Source organism: Xylocopa sonorina, chromosome 2 (assembly GCF_050948175.1).
Source record: "Xylocopa sonorina isolate GNS202 chromosome 2, iyXylSono1_principal, whole genome shotgun sequence".
Lineage (NCBI taxonomy): Eukaryota > Metazoa > Arthropoda > Insecta > Hymenoptera > Apidae > Xylocopa > Xylocopa sonorina.
Genome location: NC_135194.1, coordinates 7,461,256 through 7,477,664, shown reverse-complemented (window position 1 = coordinate 7,477,664; position 16,409 = coordinate 7,461,256). Strand labels below are relative to the sequence as shown.

General features: G+C 32.7%; 1 protein-coding gene across 2 annotated transcripts; it reads left to right on the top strand.

The window, feature by feature from the left end:
* The first annotated feature begins 4,329 nt into the window (after positions 1 to 4,329).
* Positions 4,330 to 8,910, top strand: LOC143432720 (dymeclin). Of its 2 annotated transcripts, none has more exons than XM_076909540.1 (12): positions 4,330 to 4,539; positions 4,843 to 5,146; positions 5,245 to 5,452; positions 5,574 to 5,814; positions 6,007 to 6,222; positions 6,334 to 6,509; positions 6,584 to 6,709; positions 6,785 to 6,898; positions 6,981 to 7,196; positions 7,268 to 7,450; positions 7,528 to 7,644; positions 8,552 to 8,910. In XM_076909540.1, exons 2-12 carry the CDS (start codon positions 4,860 to 4,862, stop codon positions 8,720 to 8,722), a joined length of 2,055 nt encoding a protein of 684 aa, XP_076765655.1. In that variant the 5' UTR covers positions 4,330 to 4,539; positions 4,843 to 4,859; the 3' UTR covers positions 8,723 to 8,910. The 2 variants fall into 2 exon arrangements, with proteins under 2 accessions (XP_076765655.1, XP_076765653.1); XM_076909538.1 differs by having other exon boundaries at positions 4,331 to 4,612.
* Positions 8,911 to 16,409: the final 7,499 nt, after the last annotated feature.

Genomic DNA, 16,409 nt, shown 5'->3' with positions numbered 1-16,409 from the left:
TTACTGTTCACTAAACGTAAACTGTACGAGGATTTTACTTGCTGCAGTGAAGGATGTGAAGAATGGAATAGTTTATTAAACTGGATTGACTCGAAGAAGCTGTACAAGGAACCATTAGCAGCGCAACAACCATCATCTCGAAAAATACGTGAGCACAATTGCATATTTGTTCTTGCTATGATACATCGTCTGCTATACATAAAATTTTAATTCTTATGCCGAAAAGTTTCAAAATCTTGTCATTTCGTCGTTTGCTTTGAATTCGTTGCTATATCGCCTGCTTGAAATGGATATTGCTGTGCTCCAGAAGCCAAAAATGTAATTATCTTTTCTGTTTTAATTATGAAACTCTAGGTTTGAATAAACACTTTCGTAAACCTAAACATAATAATTTCGTTCTTTTTGAAGTTTTACAGCTATTACTTCTACGATTGATTCATCTACCACTTTTTTCCTGACGACAACGTTCATGATGTCCTAGAAGTAAGCAACATTTCTTAATATTTTCTCTTAGCTGATTCATTGTTTGGTAACATGAATTTGAATTCATAAAATGACTTTCTTCAGGCATTTGTCATATCTTCGACGACTTCACTGAGGCAACAGCAGTAACAGCAGTTCCTCCAGACATCAGCAGCACCCCCGATGACTTCCTCCAGACATCAGCAACATCTCCAATGACATCCTCCAGACATCATAGCATCTCTGATGACCTCTTTCAGACATCAGCAGCATCATCGATTTACGATCGGTGAGTTGCATGCTTTCATGTTCCCCTGGTCATTCACCATGTCATAGGACGAAAGATTCCAATCGACACGAATGACTAGTTGTATTCATACTGAGTTTGTTTAACGAGCATAGTGACAACAGGTATACAATTATACCTGTGAGCAGTAAACTTTATCTTATGCGTCATTTATTAGATCAGGTTACGTTTTCTTGCACTTCGCGGTTTTAAATATTACAATATAACGTTAATAATATAATAATAATAGTATTGATAATTATGAAATATATAAATATGAGTAATATAATATTCATGATCTATACACGGCCATTATGAATGTCTAATTTTAAAAGTAATGCATTATATATGAACATTTATACAAATGAAATATTTTTATTAGTATTAATCATAATCTTACGTACATGCATATATATATAATATCTTTGATAGATCTTATATAAAGAAATGAATAATATCATATGCTGCCTTAATTCAACAGTATTTAATGGTGAAATCAGATATCCCCGACTTCGTATTTGTAAAAATTACAATTATTATATAACCATTTAATAATATGACGCGTATCATTACACTTATTAAGAATATTAAATGTTCCAGTCATTTAATATTCCTATTAATATCGTATAATAGAAATTATCTAATGAGTTTATATTTGGTATAATTAAAGATTTAAAAACATTAAAGTCTATTTATTTGCTTATCGAAATTATGTTATATTACATGTGCAAGAAAACATTTCATTTTGTTTCAACGAGTTGATTTCGAAATTGAAGCATTAAACTTGAATAATATTTTGATCTCTTTGAACATTTGCTTTGATGATGATACCCTCCCTATATCTCACCTATCCAATAATAAAAATAAAATAAAAAATAAACCGAATTACGATTGGTATGTATTGTTTTTATACTAATCATTATATTTAGATCAGGATTTTCAGCTCCCTTTTCCGTATTCGTTGCCACGACCCCTTCGCGTACCCATGTGCTACTTGGGTGGGAAAACGGTAATGAGCACGATGATTCCCCACTAGTTTATAAGATTTGTGCACAATCTGATGTGCTAGTTTATTGTACGACATATTTACGACACGTGTAATTAGACTGTAGGAATACGTTGATTTTTATTAAACATTAACTCTTGTATTTATTCCATTAAATATACTATTACTTACAATAATAGTAATGTATAATGATTAGTAACATCCCTCAGATTGCAATATATGGTATATTAAGTAAGTAAAATTTAGAAAGTGTGAGATTGTATGCAAGTTCGCGATAATTCCGTGTGTTGTATGTATGTGTTGGTACGAGTCTATTGCCATTTTTTGAATACAGCGTTAGGTAGGTAGGTAATTTACTCTGGTATGATTGTGTGCTAGATTTAAGTAGGTAGGGTCGGGCAGGTTGACCACAGTCACCAATCGGGCAGGCGCATTTTTTCTCGCGTGCTTCAACCTATTTCAGGAAATCTGATTTGAATTATCGACAGTAAAGCTGGCGTGGACGGAGAATGCCGTTCGCCACTAGCTCTACCCTATCGATTTTTCAAATCCTTCGCGATTGCGGTTTTGGTCGATATAAATGTTTACTGCTCGAGATTTGGCACGTTTTGTACGAATAACGATTTCTTAAGTCGTTGCTGGTCTTGCGTGCTGTTAGCTGTCTCGCTTAATGTTTTTGATTTTTGTTGTATCATTTTTTGGGATGTGTTTAGGGAATCTCGAGCATAGATTTAAGTTTAAGAAGATTCTGGGCATTACGCCCGAAGAAAGAAGAGGCTGTGAGCCGAAGAGGCCCAGAGAAAAAAGTTACAACGAATGACTCTTGCATTCGGAAATACTGGATTCTGGATGTAAAGCCATTCCTTTATATTATATTGTAACTTGCTCGTTACTTTATCCGCCAGAATACTTGGCTATATTATTTTGGGCAAATCGCGGATTCACTTTTTAGCGTTGCGAATTATTAATCACGGTTTGTATAGAGTTGCGTACAAATGTCAATTACGATTGTTCCTTTAGTATTGCGATACTTAAGATCGCGTTTTCAAAGTAACGTTGCAATCATAATAAATAAAATGCCGTATATACTGTGGAAATATGCGCATAAGTTGCCACTATAGCTGAAAGCTACATTGCACTGTAGTAACATGAAATAAAATCTTCCCCTTAGTTAATTAGTATTGCAAATTATAAAGAAGGCAGTGTCAATTTGGTAGACAATTTTCGCGATATTTTTACTCATTTTTTCTTGATTGATTCACAAATGGAAGTATGATCTTACACTTAGAGTCATCTACGTAGCTGAAAAAGCTACATTGCACTATGGTGATATTGCACTGCTCTTACACCTAAATCTCTTAGTGTAATCTTTCAATCTCTTTTGTTGTAATTTCCTCGTAAATTACTTTGGTTTTAGTTTCTCTGTTATCACATACATATATGTCGTCGTTGTTGGTTGCTTTTTGGTTTGTTTTGTTATATCGTTCTGTTGTCTCTGTTTCTGGATATATTATAGTTTCAAATCCATTAGATTTTTATATAGGCAGGGTGAAACATATTTAGATTTGTTAATAAGTAGGAATACACATACCCTCACATCTGAATGTCTTCCATTGTACTTTTTTTGTAAATTACTTTGATCTCGAATTTCTATTGTCAGATGCATACATCATGCAACGTCTCTATAAATTTCATTAGATTCTTACGTAGCCAGGATAAAACATGTTTGGATGATTGATAAGTCAGAATAATTTCATTTAAGTTTATGGAAATTAAGTATGCTTATTAAAATAAGTACGCTTTAAAGTGGATTGAATAAATTAAATACGCTTTAAAGTAGATTTGTATTAAATAGATTAAGTAAATTAAGTAAATTTTAAAGTAAATTTTTAATCAGCTAATTTCATTTTTTCGTGAGAGTTCTTTACAAAACTCATTTTAGTGTCCATTTGTATAGCGATTGAAGACCAAACGCGTTTTTATTTAAAATGATATCTTGTATAAATAAGGAGAGTGGATGGGACGCGGTTAGAGTAGAGCGGAGTTGCTCTTTCGCAGCAACCTCCACGTGGTGAGATCTGGACACTATATATTTGATATATACTTTTTAATTGCATCATATGATGATGTATGATACAATTATAAATTATCTAGCAAATAGTCGAAGCTAATGGCTGCCATAGGTTTGTTTGGTTTAAGTTGATCTAAAGTAGTAATTTTTAGAGATAATTATATAGGAAATAGAATAATAAAAAATTTTAAATAATATTATTCATAACGATTGTATAGAACTATTTTCACATTTATTTTCTGATAAGTCTTTTATGATTCGTTAGATATGTAGCTTCCTTCAATTTAATCTTTGATAATATCAAATAAATAATATATAATAAATATAAATGTATATATAATATAAAATATACTTTTTTTAATTGTTTTCTTTATTATAAGTACGTGTCATGAGTTTATTGTTGCTATTTATAGTACGAGTTTATTATTGTTGGAAAATATGTAATAATAAATTCTGTAGTTTTATATTACAAATAATAATACGTAATTGCATATTATTATTGCCCCAAATAATTGAACATGAATACAAACGAATCTCAGAGATGGCGTTCTGTTTGATTCGTCTACATGTTTGTGTAAAGTGATCGGTTGACACATGAAGAGGTTATATTTCTTCGAGTTTCTTATGGTATTCATATCGTCCGAAAACGTATTATAATAGAAGTTTAATGATCATTTCGACACGTAGATCACGTAAACGCGTAAAGCCTGTAGCGTATGAATCTCTAAACTCCATTTTTCGAAATCATTAGTGAATTCCCAAGTTTCTATGACAGTGGATTGTCAAAGTATGTTGTTGTACGGTGTTTTTATTCTATTACTAAAGTGTATTTTTTTTTGTTCGTTATATTCGAATTATATTTCCATTTTCACACAATATAATTTACTAAAGAAAGATTGCAACTCCACATGAAATTACCAGAAATGAATATGCATTAATAGATAAATCTTCCAATACATTAGAATAAAAGTAAACGGTTAAATATTTAATTGTATGAGAAATGATATGTATTTCTAGAAATTTAAGACAAGGCAATGGGTACAACACCAAGTCGATACGACGATCTATCCAAAAATGTTTATTTGGAGAGGTTTTGTAGTAAAAAAAGTATTCTGCCGAACGATCCATTTTGGAATACTTTCTTATCTTATAACATGCGACCACCTGTAACAAGGAATGACCAAATAGAATTAGATTCTCGATTAGACTCCTCGTGCCAGCAGTTGCTAGCAAATAATTTAAGCACTGGCAATTTTGGCAGTTTAATACAAGTCGCTCTTTTAAGAGCTAATAATTTACTCGCGCCAATGCAAAATCAAAAGTATGATATATCTTCTTGTAATATTTTGTAAATGAAATTTGAAGAATTGCAAGAAATTAATTTTTTGTTATACGTTTATGCTCTAACGTAATTTCTAGGATCATCTCTGCATGGCAAACGTATAATGCATTATTTGCAGTAAGATGTATATTGAAATATTTAATTGAAACAATTGGTGAGGAAGAAATGATAAAACATATAGAAGCTCCTCAGTTACCAGTGCCGACACAGACAAATTCATGTTATAGATTAGAAGACTTTTTTGAAGCATTAGTTGATATCATAACTGATGTACCATTATGGCAAGTAAATTACAGTATCTTCATACCAGAGTGCTCTATTAATTCAATATTTTTTACAAGATCGGAGGAAAGAAACTTTAACTTTAAAAATTGTTTTATGTAAATAATTTTGTTTCAACAGTGAGTTCACATATGTTGTTCACCTAGAAGCAATAAATTGCTTACTTGTACTACTTTCTGTACAACTGTTCTCACAAACCGCAGCTGAATACAGCTGCATCTACAGGATAGCAATGCATTCACATTCTAGTGAACATGCACCAGCAATAGTGTGTACATTACTGCATAATTTTGTGCAGCAAGAACATGCTCCACCAGGTTTACTTACACAGCAACCAGGAGGAAGCATTGTTTTTAGTATAGCTGGTATGTTTAATAATATAATGCATTTTATGACTTGGAAAATTTTATATACTATTTTGGTCTCATTTTAAAAAAACTTCTTAATAAAGTAAATAAAATTTTCATTAATGAAAAATTAGGAATAACGAAATTATTAATTTATTTATAGAAGAAAACGCAACTTATGTGGATTTTTCTTATATTAATATGTTTCAGCTGGATTGTGGAATGTAATTACAATGGGCATGGGTAGTAGCTTAAAAAATGTACAAGTTGCGAATAATGGTTCTTCTGAAGATGAAGAACGAAAACGTGATACAGAAACACCTCTTGCTAGTCAATCATTACTATTGTTATTGGTATTAACAAATCATTGTACCGCAACTCAGAATCCTTATAGAAATGCACTTTTTACATTTGTCGATATGCAAGGCTAGTAATAAAATTAATTTCTTTATTTTACTTGGATACTTTAATTACTTTTCAATGTTAATCTGTTGTTACTAATTACTAGTTTTTTATTAATAACATCTACCTTTTCAGAAGACTATTCCACAATGCAAACAAAAGGCGCGTTTAAATTTAATTTGAATAAATTGTATAATACTATATGTAAAATACCAAACACAGATGAAGTTACATTATTATTATACATGTTGTTACACAGGAATTCAAATGTAAAACAAGATATCATGAGAAGGCCAGATATACAGTTATTGGTAAATATATGGAGTTATTAATTCATTGCTAAAATTATCTTAAAATAATAAGCTTCTAACTTATTTTTATATAGGTGACACCAATACTTCAAATATTATATCATGCCCCAAACAATACATCTCATCATATTTATATGTCTCTTATCATCCTTTTAATTTTAAGTGAAGATGAAACGTTTAATAAAAGGATACATGAAATAGTGCGTATTTTATACAAAATAGATTGTACATAAAACTGCACAATTGAAAAAATTAATAAATATTATTAATTTTAGATGCTTAAGGGTGTAAGTTGGTATACGGAGAGATCGATAAGTGAAATATCATTAGGAGGTCTCCTGATTCTTGTTGTTATAAGAACCATACAATATAACATGTTTAAAATGAGGGTACGATCATATAAAAGAAGTAAATATAAATTGTATGGTAATAATAATATGCAAATAATGAAATATTTTTAACATTTCACAGGATAAATATCTTCATACAAATTGTTTAGCTGCTTTAGCAAATATGTCCGCACAATTCACATCTTTACATCCTTATGTTAGTCAAAGGTTATTAAGTTTATTTGAAACTCTTGCGAAAAAGCATGCTAGACTTGAAGCAAAGATACGCACACAACCCCCTGTTTCATCTGACAGCACTACTGTTACAGTCAATGGAACAACAGCAAATTCAGATTTGGTACGACTTTCTATTAATTTATAACACGTAATGTGTTAAACAATTAAAATATTAAATATATTTTATTTTAGATCCAAGATTTAACAATACTTGAGGAAGTATTACGAATGGTACTAGAGATAATAAACAGTTGTTTAACTCATAGACTTGCACACAACCCAAATTTAATATATACTCTTTTATATAAAAAGGACATTTTTCAACCATTTAGAACACATTCAGCGTTTCAAGATATTGTACAAAATATAGATTCTGTCAGTTTAACCTCTTATTTTAGAACATGCATGTGTATTTAGGTTGTATAGGATAACTAATGGAACTTTTGCACTAGGTCATCAATTTCTTTTCTTATAAATTGGAGCAAAAAGACCAGTCACAACTTGGTGTGAGTCAAGTATTAACTACAATACAGCAAGGTACTAGTGAATGGCCTTGTGACCGCTTGAGGGTATGTTTCATTTATAATATTTAACATTGAGAGTGAAGTGTTCAAGTGAGGGATCATTTATGTAAGTGAATTGAATATTTTGTGTAAAAAGTGTTCAATTGCGTCGATTAATGCGATGACAAATATTCGTTCGTTTGTTTTATTCGTTTATTATATTCGTTTCATTCCTTAAAAGAAAATGTACAATCATCAAGATATTTACGTGTCCCTCCATTTAAACGCTTCACTTTATATATTTCGCATTTAACAGCTGTGAGATGAGTTCGCATAGCCGATCGTCGACCTTAGCGGACAGCCGCAAGCGTTTACTTTTTCTGCTGCACAGTTGCGGTGTGTACATTCAGCCAATAAGTTATTACGAATTTATAAACTTTTTACAAGTTTTTAGTAGAAATCATTACGTGGACAAGGTTTCGCGGCCAATGAGCGCCGTACTGAAATGGTTAATTGAAGTATTCTTTTTTTATATATGCGAATGATAGTTATTAATTGATTTATATTGGACATAAAGGTATAAAATTATAGATTATGCGTTGTAAAACGTGGTACAAATAAAGGATGGAGAGGTTCGATGCTTAAAATAAAACGAAATAATAGAATAATGTTTCATAGAAGTTAAGCAAAGTTTTCCGCGGCACGACAAAGCATTATTTTATCATTTTACCTTATTTTAAATTATGGAATCTTTTCTTATCTTGTATCATGAATTACGATTCTCATGGTATACATTTTATATAAAATTTGAAAAAGTGCCTTGAGATAAGTACCGTGTTATTCGCGAAATATTTTTCTTTCTCATTGAGATAAGCGAGAAGTTTTGTCTAGATAAAACGAGAGTTCAGATATAAGCTTTTGTTTCATAAAATCAAGTCGTGTAATTATAATCTTATATTTGTGTATTTTCTAGAAATTTCCAGAACTAAAATTTAAGTATGTAGAAGAGGAACAACCAGAAGAATTCTTTATTCCCTATGTATGGAGTGTAGTGTGCCAAAGTGCACTCCTACATTGGAGCGCTGAGAACATAAAATTATTTTCTCCTCATTCAGGTGAACAAACAACGATTATCGTTTGCTGATACTGAGATAAGAGCTGCTTCTTGCAGTAAGTGTATGAAATAGAAATCAAGTAAGAAATATTGAAAAAGGTATTTCGTTATGAAACATTTATTTGATACAAAAAGTATAATATATATTATTTATTGTAAAGATGAACAAAGAAGGAAAATAGCGACTAACTTAAAAAGACATATTCATTTTACATTCGGTATATTAACTTATTAGTACTTATCTCCTGTTTTTGTCAATATCTCACCTAATTACATTAATAATCCATTCTCTAAAATGACAACTATTTGTTCAAAGTTAAAGTTGATTAAATTTAACTAAATAACAGTGAATAATTGCAGAATGTTTCAAAGTATTTTTAATGTGCATAAGCCTAATTAATAAGATATTTATGGTATTACATATAAAGCGAATACGAATTATAAATAATACCAATTAATATATTCATTGTACAGAAATGAAATTTGAGTTTAAGACCGTAAAATTTTTCATTAAGACTGGAGTTATTTATTAAGGGAATGGATACAGTTGCAGAAACACTTATTAATCGTATTACGGCTCCAACATCTATGTTCCTTTTTTTTTTATTTTCAGTACCCGATGAACATATTTTAAAGAATGTTTCATATATGATCAACTATATTTCGATCGAAGATTTTCCCGATTCAAACATTTGTGAATTTTAATATTTACTCAAACGCTCTCGTAAAACCATACATTTTTGTCTTTGTGCACTATTTTCTCAGAACTTGTTGGAATAATTTACACAACCTTTTTTTTTGTTATTCTTCTTAGAAGTTAATGGAAGACGATTTGATCGTTCGATAAAAAAATGTATGTACACTGCCGCTCAAAAATTTGTCGCCATTTCGAGAAAGAAACTTCCATTTATCGCAGTTAGTGTGTTGTTTTATTAGAAATATTCTACTCATACAGGGTGAATGTATCGTGAATAGATCGTCACGGTATTTGAAGTAGTTTTGATAGTTCGACAAGAAGATGTTTTAAAAACAAATTTATTGATTTTAACGGGGACATAATTCAATAGAAATAGTATTTTAAAAATGGATGCATAGAGGACACAGGAATGTCTTTGCTTTTGTAAATGGAATGATATACTTTTTAACATGTTAATCGGTACATTTTCTTATTCCTTGAAAAAAAAGTGTTAAGTTATTTATACCAAAAATTACAATTAGTTTTTAGAAAATATTCTAATATTAATATCACGAAATAGTATTTCAATTATCCATAACTAACATTGCATGCCCATGAACATTGCAATTCTTCTGTCGAAATTTCAGGAAATTATAAATTCCGCTACATTCGTTCGTGACAATTATCATGAACGGTGGCTTTCGTAACATTACTCATTCCTACTTCGTTTGATGTCACGAATAAACATATTCAATGAGATATCTGGTAGATTACAAAGTTTACTCTAACTGGCACGTGGCTTCATATGTTACATTTCGTATTTTGGTGCGAATCTCTTTCAAGTTTCGAGATATATGCAGAGATATACTATAAGTTGGACTTTTTATTAAGCGTAAAGAGTCACTTATTAGTTGTGTACGTCGTTGATCGAGTCTCTTCCAATTGCATATTAGAATTTTTAGGTGTGTCTGAGTATTTCATGAGTTCGTAGTGAGACTTTATTCATGTCAAAATCTTATTATGACAGATGTAAGTTCTGTTCATTTACGTAAATGAACGGAACCTACATCTGCCATAATAATGCAGCAGATGGCCTTTTTTCGATGGGCCTAGAGGCACGCGGTGTCTATGTCAGGAGCTTGGAGCAAGTAGGTTGTAATAATTTATTTCCGACCGTATCTACGCGTTTAGTCGTTGAGACTGAACAAGTACGACACATAACTTTGACATCACCCCACATTTTTATGTGTCTCGGATTTTTAAGTAAGAATGTAAAAATTGATTGATGATATGGACTGGAGCGATGTGATGAACAATGAATTTTTAACGAATTTCATTGGTATCTTGTGTAAATATAAAAATATATAATAAGAGCGATTTTTTTTTAATGGCAAATAATTATAGCACCATAACAGCGCAAATAAAATGTAACAGTGGCAATATATTTAAAATAAAGCAAAAGGTTGGAAAATACAATCTAACGCGCTATCAATGACTTTCCGGAAGGTTTCCTCGCGATTTTCAGCAGATGCCTAGATTCTCCATTAAATGAATTTGGTTCCATTTGATACTATTAATTCTTTGTCTGAAATTATCCTCTCGTTTTTCAACTAATATATATATAGTAGCATTATTTTGAAAGGCCATTATATGTCTTGTATATTCCTTTTTATAAAAATTGTGGAAAAGCTTTCTTATTAGCAATATTGTAGTATCTCTTACCTCTTAATTTTTATCCCATCGATGATGTATCATACTTTCATAAAAGCCACTGATGCTTAATTCAGGAAGCTCCCTTGTAAAAAAAGAGCGCAAACATAACAATCAGAACGTAGTTAGCACGTATTTTTGCAACTGCATCCGTTCTGTTAATTTATTATTTAATAAAAGTTACATTATATCAGTTAAATATTTAAACAAAACCGGTGAAAACAAAGATATCTGAATATTTAACTGGAGCATCACATTCAGACTACGAATAAGAAAAAATGTGAGACTTTAATATATGTACATTTAAATATTTTCGGCTTTCTAGTTAGGTATCCACTGCAAAAACTATTTTCGACTTATTAACGAATTCTTTTTTTATTTTTCATAGTATTATAGATTCGTACACATATAAATACATAGTTTTCCTGATAAGTCATTTCTTCATAGAAAAAAATAATACGTTATTTATTATAGCCTTCTTGCTTTAAAAAAAGTGTAACCTGTAAACAGTTAAAAAAGAACACAGCAAGTAGTAAATTAGAAAGGTATTAAAAATTATTTCACGAAAAAGATAGAGTCGAATAATTTGATTCTTGAAACATAGAAACAATTCATTGTACATTGTTATTTGTATAATTGCAAAAATGTCTGCTTATATTTCACGCGTCGTATTTAACTGTAAATACATGACATGTATTTAACGCGCATGGAAAAATGATTAAATACTAAAATTACTTAATTGGAATTTTTTAAAAATAGTATAGCGTAACAACGTTTGTATACATATACAATTTATGTTATGTTATTCATATTGAAAATATAATTTTAACTTAATACACATAGATACACTAAAACAAAGAATTCTGATATTTATGAAAACAGAATAAAAATATTTATATAAAAAGGAAAATTCCTTAGTGAATGAATTACAACCCACAATCCTTCATCGTATTTCCTTCATCGTACAGTAGCTGCAATTGAACTTCTTTTAATCGCATGACTAAATATAATAATAAATAATAAATGCTTTTGCATATGCTTTCAAGTAAAGATCGTAATTCGTTAAAAATCAAGAAGGGAGAAATTAATATAAACTATCTTTCAGCCAATAGGACATATTAAAACGATCGTATTTTTGTACACAAACTTTAATCACCAGTTTCAATGAATATCATATTGCAACATGTATAATTTTACATTGAAAGCTTTGTCCCTCTACTTTTACGTTCTATCATTGTGCAGTGATACAACAGTAAAATATATAGTCGTTACATATCCGTGATATAAAAATACATGTAGGAAATGAAGTTAGTATGCACTCCTGAAACAAATGTACAGGCAATTGAATTCCAATGCGTCCTGTCGGCTGTAAAGGTAGTCTTTTCACTTTTCGAATGTACATCTTTATTAAACAAATACAGTTGACGTCTTAGTGTTATTTATAATATGTCGTTATAGATAGTATTTCATTTTCCTAGCCTGTGCAGCGTGTATATGCGGCCGCGCGTATTGTTTCGTGTATCTGTGTCTCTCCTGTACGTGTGTGCGTGTGTGTATGCCTGTACGAAGGTAATTGTGTATGTATGTATGAGTCGCGTGTATGTTCCTCCGTGTATCGTACTATTGCTAATAATTCTCTTGTCGAACGATTCTCATTTGCAGGATAACAAGGTAATTTGACGTTTTCTGTGCGTCGCGTGCAGACGCGCCGAGTAACTCAGTGTGTCACATGTTTAAATTAAGACTCGTGTTATAACTCCTTTGTTTTTTTTTCTTTTTTCGCCTTAGCCGTACTTCACGTCACTTACGACTCTGAAACTGTGCTTAGCGTACAAATAGTATCGGTATTAATAATTAAATTCCTTAACGGTACTATGTCGTTACTTAACCTTATTAGTTAACACACAATCAATCTGCGACGGGAGGGAATTTAGTCGGTCCGTAACGTCTCATTTACGGCCTAGCTATATAGTCGGTATAGTTGATTATTTAATTCATTACAACGTCACCGTAGGATTGATATTTTATCTCTTTTTTTTTCTCTTTTCTGCGTTTTACTGATCACTGAAGTATTTCAGTTACATGACGGACACGTATCTACGCAACGTAATTTCTGTGACACCATTATTTTATTTTTTTTTCTTTCTCGTCGAGGGTATACGTACTTACGTTTGTATACGAATTAGAGGCGAGAGCGTACTATGTGTAGCGATGGGCGTTCGAATCTCAGTTTCGAAGCGATTCGAAGTATCCAATCCCGTGAGAATTCGAATCCCTTCGAGCACAATTCGCCGCTTACGATTCTTGGAAGTTCTGACGAGTCTCGACGATCCCGGAATCCTCAGAAATCTTGATACGTAAGTAGATCTCGAAAGTTTTACCTTTTAGAATCTCTCTTTCTCTCTCTCTCTCTCTCTCTCTCCTCTCTCGGTTATCGTCCTTCGCTTGATGTCCTCGTCGATATCGTTGGCGCTGGTCCAACATCCATGCGACCGCTCGCTCCACAGCTGTTCCTCCTCGCTCAGCTTATGTTTACTTCGACTCGACCGACGCATCAAGATTTCGTAACTTATTAAGACTTCAAAGAGACTCCCAAGACGTTTAAACCATCGAATCGTGTCCGGGGTGAATTCCAATCATAGTCGCCGCGTGTACGTATTCAGAGTGAATCCATCTGTTCTTTCTTTTTTAGGGCCCATCGTCGGCTATTATAGTATGTGTATCTGCCGTGCGCCCATGTGCTCTAACAAATTCGGGCCAAGCGTTTTCATTCAGGAAAAGAGATTAACGGCCTCGCGATCGTGAACTGATATTCCTGAATTGCCGCAGCTTGAGCCGAGGTAAAATTGAAAATATTCTGCAGACTATTTAGGCGAACGGTACGTGTAAATGTCGAAGAGTATGTATATTTATATACGTAAACATACATACACGGATACATGTGCATATGTATACGTACACTAGCTGCCTACAAAATACAATAGTACATTACAAATTCATACCTTTCTCCGCTCTGTTTCTTTTTTTTCTCTCTCTCTCTCTCTCTCTCTCTCTTTTCCTCGTTCTCTCTTCTCATCTCTTAAATCATCATTTGCAAACAGCTTAGATATATTTTTATGTATAATATATATATATATATATATTTATATATATTATATATTATATAATAGTATCATCTAGTTGGTTTTGTTCTGCGTAGTTCCTTTCTTTCCCTCTCTCCATTCCACTCCATACAATTAATATAATTAAGTACATCTTTAGAGCAGGTGCCGTGTACACCTGAAGTTAGGTTTCAATGGTGTCGTTCTCTCATAGAGTGCGTCTCCTCTCCCCTACCAGCCGAGAAAAACGAGTCCTTCCCGATACATATATGTATATATCATTTTGCTCCAAATGCTTCGTTAGACCGGGTAACAAAAGAATGCTCCCTTCCTGCACCTCTCAGCCGTTCGCGGATGACCGCGTCGAAGACGACTTCCGGCATAGAACGGCCGTCAACGGGATTCGAATTCACGCAGCTCCTAATGCCTTCGAAAGCTAGCGTTTTTAACTGTTTTTTGTGCAGCTGTCGGGTTTTATACCTATGCCGTGTAAAAGACTCAAGAAGGGTTCCGTGGCGCGTTGTGTTGTGCGATCAAAGAATTCTCTTTTTTTCCATTTCTTTTTCTCATGATTCACGACAAATCGCATGATCTTTCATGTATGTGTATGTGTGTGTGTGTGCGTGTGTGTGTATATAGAATGTATAGTCCCTTAAAAAGAGCGGAATTCATTCTTTTTGAATAGGATTGTTTTCCCGAGTAATTACACCGTACATAAGTAAAATGCATTTTTAAATCGACGTCCTCGAGAGTAATTTAATCGCGCCTGCAAGAGCTACAGAACAAGACTGTAAATCAGATGAAGTGTTTAGAATTTGCAACGGCATGTCGATTGGTCTATTCGCGTAGAATTCGCGAAAGAATACAGAAGTGCATATGTCTAATGCACAGCTTTTATATCGAAAAAAAAAAAAACGAAAAAAGGAAGGAAAAGAAGTAAATAGCAGTATATTATTTTCTTTTCGCTTCGCTTTCGGTGATCATGATTATTTAGCTTTCTTTATATTTCTGTCTTTTTTTTCTTTCTATTCTCTTCTTCCGCGACACTTGGAATATTCGATCGACGCGTCCGTTTGTTGCGTCTCGAGCACAGCTTTTTTTAAAACGAAACGTATAGAAAAAAACGCGCAAACATAACACGTACCATCTCCGTTCGTACGCGGCGGGAGAAACGAAGTGATTTATCCTCGACAAATAAAGTTTGTGAGAGGTAAACAAGTCGCGGTTATATGGCAAGTAACATCACTATAGCGAGTTGCAATGTAGGAGCTCTTACGAAAAGTTTTCAAACTTCCGACAAATCTCTTATAAAAATGATATGATATGCTCGTTGGAAAAATAAATTGTTCATTATAGTTTCTATGAATATAGATATCCGTACACAAACTTTCAGTACTAAGTATTCGATCGGTCGGTATAATTCTAGATTACATAAATACATACACAAGATCCTTTCATTACTTCGTAGCGAGTATCAATGCGCAGTAATTTACGAGATCATCTGTCGATAATTAATACCCTGCGGATCATTGCACGTATATGTATACGAGGCATGCATTCAATGATAAACGAGCTAAGCGTGTTCACCAAAACATTAGAACTTCCGCTCGAAACGTAGAGTATGTTTCAACATTTCTATCCTCTTTTTTCTCTCTCCCTTCTTCTTTTTTTTTCTTTTTGGTAAACGTACCAGATCGTGTATCAACGGATGGCCAATATGTTCCTTATGCGTCTGTTTCCTCTTAACACCTATGCCATTATAACAGTTAATGCTTTAAAATACAACAACAGTAGAGCAAGGTTATTCTCGAGTGGTTCTCGAACGTGTACGCCTAACGATGCGAAATACTGACGGTGAAATCAGCTTCGAGTGTTCGCTATTAAAATATAGAGTAGAATTCAACATACTAGTCGCGTAAAGGCACATAAAAATCAGTTTCCCCTATGAAACGAGTACGATTGCACGATAATCCTTTAAAAAAATAACAAACGATACCGTCGCTGGTCGAATCGCTACGCATTACTTCCTCCTCACCCTTCTGACCACCAAGAACGATCGGTCCATCACGCGAAACGGTTCCTCACCACAGAATAATGATCGGACGTTGTATGTATATGTAAGTACACATGCTTTCATACACGTACACGTGTACTCGATACAGTCTGTGTACGCGATGAAACCTGCATACGAATCTGCACGCATGCGTACACGTGTATACGGATATGATAT

Bases quoted from the DNA above. Each gene is read 5' to 3' on its own strand.
- LOC143432720 (XM_076909540.1), top strand. From the start codon at position 4,860: ATGGGTACAACACCAAGTCGATACGACGATCTATCCAAAAATGTTTAT. The intron at 6,510-6,583 runs GTAAATATATGG...ATTTTTATATAG, and splicing joins GGCCAGATATACAGTTATTG to GTGACACCAATACTTCAAAT. The intron at 7,451-7,527 runs GTCAGTTTAACC...CTTTTGCACTAG, and splicing joins TTGTACAAAATATAGATTCT to GTCATCAATTTCTTTTCTTA.